Source organism: Arachis hypogaea, chromosome 6, assembly GCF_003086295.3.
Source record: "Arachis hypogaea cultivar Tifrunner chromosome 6, arahy.Tifrunner.gnm2.J5K5, whole genome shotgun sequence".
Taxonomy (NCBI): domain Eukaryota; kingdom Viridiplantae; phylum Streptophyta; class Magnoliopsida; order Fabales; family Fabaceae; genus Arachis; species Arachis hypogaea.
In genome coordinates this window covers 116,556,722-116,561,810 of record NC_092041.1, presented here as the reverse complement: position 1 = coordinate 116,561,810, position 5,089 = coordinate 116,556,722, and the positions used below count along the sequence as shown (strand labels likewise).

The 5,089-nt window shown below is 34.0% G+C and overlaps 1 protein-coding gene across 4 annotated transcripts; it reads left to right on the top strand.

Moving 5' to 3' along the window:
• The first annotated feature begins 421 nt into the window (after positions 1 to 421).
• On the top strand, positions 422 to 4,877 carry LOC112756098 (cysteine proteinase mucunain-like). Of its 4 annotated transcripts, none has more exons than XM_025804528.3 (5): positions 422 to 1,195; positions 2,129 to 2,364; positions 2,457 to 2,597; positions 3,104 to 3,556; positions 4,411 to 4,877. In XM_025804528.3, the coding sequence occupies exons 1-5, from the start codon at positions 715 to 717 to the stop codon at positions 4,495 to 4,497; spliced, it is 1,398 nt and encodes a 465-aa protein (XP_025660313.1). In that variant the 5' UTR covers positions 422 to 714; the 3' UTR covers positions 4,498 to 4,877. The 4 variants fall into 4 exon arrangements, 1 of the variants encoding a protein (XP_025660313.1); XR_011862939.1 differs by having other exon boundaries at positions 455 to 1,195; positions 2,457 to 2,722; positions 2,922 to 3,556; XR_011862941.1 differs by having other exon boundaries at positions 455 to 1,195; positions 2,457 to 2,804; positions 3,028 to 3,556.
• Positions 4,878 to 5,089: the final 212 nt, after the last annotated feature.

Here is a 5,089-nt window from a genome sequence, read left to right as displayed (position 1 = left end):
TATTTTAGTAATATTTACTTGTATGATTATTTTTTAAAATAATTAATTATGTGACAATCCATTATATGTTTGGATATTTAACTAAAAAGTAATTTTCAAATAATTTATCGTATTAAAAATATATGAAGAGAGGTGATGTAATTACAAAAGTGAGTATAAAATAATTATTTCAAAACGTGATATTGAAAGTTAAGTTAAAAAAAGTTTTATAATTTAAAATATTATTTTTACTTATAAATTATTTTTTAGACTAAAATAATTAATTTAAATTATGATCAATTTTTACATAAATATGTTTCTTTTCAAGGTAAAATCTTTTTTAATTGACCAATGAATTATAATTTAAATGATATAGTCTTCCCATATTCAATTAAGAGGTTGCGGTTTTGAGTCTTCTATTTTTTATTAAAAAAAAAAAAAGTCTTTTTTAATTTTTCTGATAGGTTCCGAAATATGCTCTACGTCGCTCCTCCCATAGCCTCACATTATATTGATATATTCCTACCTAATATAGGCATTAATAATCATTCACATAAGTCATAACAATCTAATAATGAACATTATATATTATATAATATATATAATAATAATGCAATAATTTAATATAAACCGAAATTATCTTCCTACCCTCTTAAGCCTTTATAAAGTCCACCTTCACTGCACCCTTTCTCCAACCCTTTGATCTTCTTCTTCTTCTTCTTTGTCTTCACAACCATGGCTTCATCCTACACCATCCTCCTCTTCTTCTTCACTCTCTTCACTCTTTCATATGCATCAGACATGTCCATAATCTCGTACGACAAAACCCACTCCAACACATGGAGAACCGATGAGGAAGTCATGGCTATGTACGAGGAATGGCTTGTGAAGCATGGAAAGAAATCAAGTAACGGTCTCTTAAGTGGCGAGAGCAAGAATCGGTTCGAGATCTTTAAGGATAACCTCCGGTTCATTGATGAACAGAACAGTTTACCGAACCGGACTTTCCAGCTCGGTCTGAACCGGTTCGCCGATCTGACCAACGAGGAGTACAGGGCTAAGTATTTGGGTACCAGGATGGATCCTAACCGTCGGATGATGAAGGCTAAGACCAGGAGCAACCGATACGCGCCACGTGTCGGGGACAAGTTGCCGGAGAGTGTTGATTGGAGGAAGGAAGGTGCTGTTGTTGCAGTCAAAGACCAAGGAGGATGTGGTAAGTGTAAAAAAAGAAAAGGAAAAATTATTTTCCTTTTTTTCATAAATTTTATAAATTAATTTTCTGTCTCTCTTATTTATTAATGTATTTTTCTTTTAATTTGAATTTTGTTTTAGCTGCTATGGATGCGATTGTTTTATTGGTTGGTTGTGACTTGACTGGTGACTTGTGACCACCCACATGATCTAATAATATCTGAAAACTTTATCTGAAAATATCTGCAGAGTATTATTACTATTATTATTATTAGTTTTTTTGGAAAAATAATATAAAATAAAAAATTACTTTTGAAGCGACTTAGTATGATTTATCAAGTGTTGGAGGTTCTGGATCTTGATAGGAAGAGATTGAAATTAGTACAGTAAGATAAATTAAAATAATGAGAAAATGGAAGCAGATTTGAAGTATTGGTCAGTGTATCTAATGATTTAGTATATGTCATGAGAAACTGGATATTTTTGGGTGCATTATGTCATGACTTCCATGCTTCAGGAATTAGGATGGCGTTTATTTACTCACTGACCCATATTGCGTTTTTATTTTTTACTTTTTATAGTTTTATTTTCAGGATTTTGAGATTTTGTGAGAAAAAAAATGGTAAAAAGTAAAAGCAATCACCGTTAAGTTACTTGTTTGTTTGATTTTAAATCATTCATAATTTGGGGAATGTTAAGAGAAAAATATTTATAATTTATCATTTAATTTTTTTATTTTATAAAAAAGCCATTTTTATTGAATAAGATTCTTCAGGACCCTTTGCATTTGGTAGCAAAGATTAATACATACTTATATCCTTTACTAAATGAAGCAGTAATAAGAATTTTGAAGATGTAATTGTCGGTTGAATACTCATTTAGTCTTGAGATTAATAATTTGTTACATGTTATTAATGTTATTAATCTAAATGTAAATATGAATTTTATGATGTAGGGAGTTGTTGGGCATTCTCAACAATTGCTGCAGTGGAAGGAATAAACAAGATCGTAACAGGGGATCTGATTTCATTATCAGAGCAAGAGCTTGTGGACTGTGATACATCATACAACGAAGGGTGTAGTGGTGGACTCATGGACTATGCCTTTGAGTTCATCATCAACAATGGTGGCATTGACTCTGAAGCCGATTACCCTTACACTGGCTTTGATGGCACATGTGACCAAAACAGGGTTAGTTTTTCTGCACTTTTCTTGTATTATTGACACCTGCATAAAAATGTACTTGTTATTAATCAATCAAATATGTGTCCCTTTGTGCACAGAAAAATGCTAAGGTTGTGAACATTGATGACTATGAAGATGTTCCTGCCTATGATGAATTGGCATTGAAAAAGGCCGTTGCGAATCAGCCAGTGGCAGTTGCCATTGAAGGAGGTGGCAGGGAATTCCAGTTATATGTATCTGTAAGTTTGCAACCCTTTAGATGCATGAATTATGATTTCAATTCCGCTTGTTATCAACAGCATTTCTATCAACAGCATTTTTGCCAATTTCGGCCAACTCTTATTTATAACTGTGTTTAGTGGAAGTGTCTTTGTGGATGTGTCTAATAAAAATATCTTTTTGGAAAAGTCTAGGGGCCAGCAACTTTGTTAAATTTTGGCCAGCATGTAACCAGCAAAGAAAAGTGAGCCATTGGATGAAATCTCACACTAATCTCACACCATCAAAATCATCATTGATGGCTATTTGATGGTTACAAATTACAAAAGTTGCTGGTCCCCTAGCATTATTCTATTTTTTTATGGCTGTGTTTAATAGAAGCGTCTTCATAGATATATTTTCTGAATATGTCTTTTTATATATGTGTTTTTGTTGGCAATAAGTTTGCAGATAATATGTTGGTACCCTATACTTTTTCTTATGATTTTGGATGAATGTTTACGGTGATTGTTGTTGGGTGTGGTAGGGTGTATTCACAGGAAGATGTGGAACAGCATTGGACCATGGAGTTGCTGCTGTAGGGTATGGGACAGAAGGTGGGCATGAGTATTGGATTGTGAGGAACTCATGGGGAGCTAGCTGGGGAGAGGACGGTTACATCCGAATGGAGCGGAATCTTGGTAACAGCAGAGCAGGCAAGTGTGGAATCGCCATCGAGCCTTCTTACCCTATTAAGAATGGCCCCAATCCTCCTAACCCCGGACCATCTCCGCCGTCGCCTGTGAAGCCGCCGTCCGTGTGTGATAACTACTTCAGCTGCCAATCTGGAAACACATGCTGCTGCCTTTTCCAGTTTGGAAATGCGTGCTTTGATTGGGGATGCTGCCCTCTTGAAGGTGCTACCTGCTGTGATGATCACTACAGCTGCTGCCCTGCCGACTACCCCGTTTGTGACACTTTCAGAGGTCTTTGCCTCAAGGTATGGACCTATATCTTCACAATTTATTTCTTGCTTTCAATCACTTCATGAATTTCAATTCCTATTTATTTTATCTATTTTGTTTGGGTAACTTTAAAACATAAATCAAACATTAAGAACTTTTAGAGATATAACTATTCTTGTTGTTTCTTCCTATTACCTTAAACTTTTGGGATAAGTGATTTCATGACAAAACTGATTACAAAATTCATCCGAGTACTAGGGATAATAAACATCTTCCCAAAAAGTTCTAATACCATGTCTTGGTACAACTTATCCCAAAAATTTCAACTGATAGGAAAATGTAATACTAATGGTTATATCTCTAATACTTCCTAAACCTCCATTGTACACATTGTACAAATATTTCATTGGCTCCTCATACTTTCCCTTTCAAAAAATATACTTTATCTTAGATTTTTCATTTATCATCATGTCATTCTATAAGATAGGGTGTCAATGATGTCACTACTAACTTGGGGATAGATGAGCGTCACATTTTCTAGATCAAGGGCTATTGTATGTGAAAGTGTTTAACTTCAAAAAGCTAGTGTAATTAACCTTTTAATTTAGGATTTACTAGTGATATATGTTGTGGATTAAACTTGATTCTTGATTGTTTTGGGATGTCCCTTTTGTATAACTACTCTTTAATTAGGTGGAAACACAGGGTGTGGTTAACTTTATGTAAAGTTGATAGTTGAGAGCCGTTAGATGACAGTTTAATCAAACCTGTCAAATTATTTAACTGACTCTCAACTATCAATTTCACATAACGTTAGTTACTCCTCTGTTTTCATCCTTAATTTATGATAGAAAACCGTACTCATTGATGTTCTTGTGATTGCTTGCAGAACAAGAACAACCCATTCGGAGTGAAGGCGTTGAAGAGAACTGCAGCTAAACCTCACTGGGCCTTCAATGGTGTGAGCAGTGCTTAAAGCAGTTAAAGTTGAAGAATGTGTTTACGTGCTGAAGAAGCTAGTGATGAAAACAAACAACAATGGAGGAAGAAGGAAAAGGACTATAACACCAACTATATATGATACTAATCTTCCTTTTAGTTTCATCAAACTGCACGTAACACATGGGTCTTCATCTTCACCATAGTGATGCAAAGATGATAGAATTATGCTTCTTTATCAAATTTCAGTCACAGGCATTGACTGTGTACATAGGCATTTAAATATCTATGTTGGGTGTAGTAGTAACTACTATTTGGATTCATATTTCAGAAACAAGGGAACGTTATTTGGTTATGTTGTGATGTAGTATTTGTATTCTCAAAGTTTCAATCAAACAAAGGACTACTTGATTATTGGACTTTCCAACTTTGCAATTTGTTAGATTATATAGCGATAATTGGGAAATTTCTTTTTATTTGCATGTGATTAGTAATTCTGAGAGTGATTCTTTTGGTTTTAAGATCTATATGTGGTTTCATTTTGTGATTTTGATCACATCATCTAAAGATTTAACACAAGGTATTTGGTATGGAAAATATTTTCTTATTCTTGAAAACAGGCAATGCAA

Coding starts and splice junctions, on each gene's coding strand:
- LOC112756098 (XM_025804528.3), top strand. CDS start 715: ATGGCTTCATCCTACACCATCCTCCTCTTCTTCTTCACTCTCTTCACT. Junction 1,196..2,128: donor CAAAGACCAAGGAGGATGTG/GTAAGTGTAAAA, acceptor TTTATGATGTAG/GGAGTTGTTGGGCATTCTCA. Junction 2,598..3,103: donor AATTCCAGTTATATGTATCT/GTAAGTTTGCAA, acceptor TGGGTGTGGTAG/GGTGTATTCACAGGAAGATG.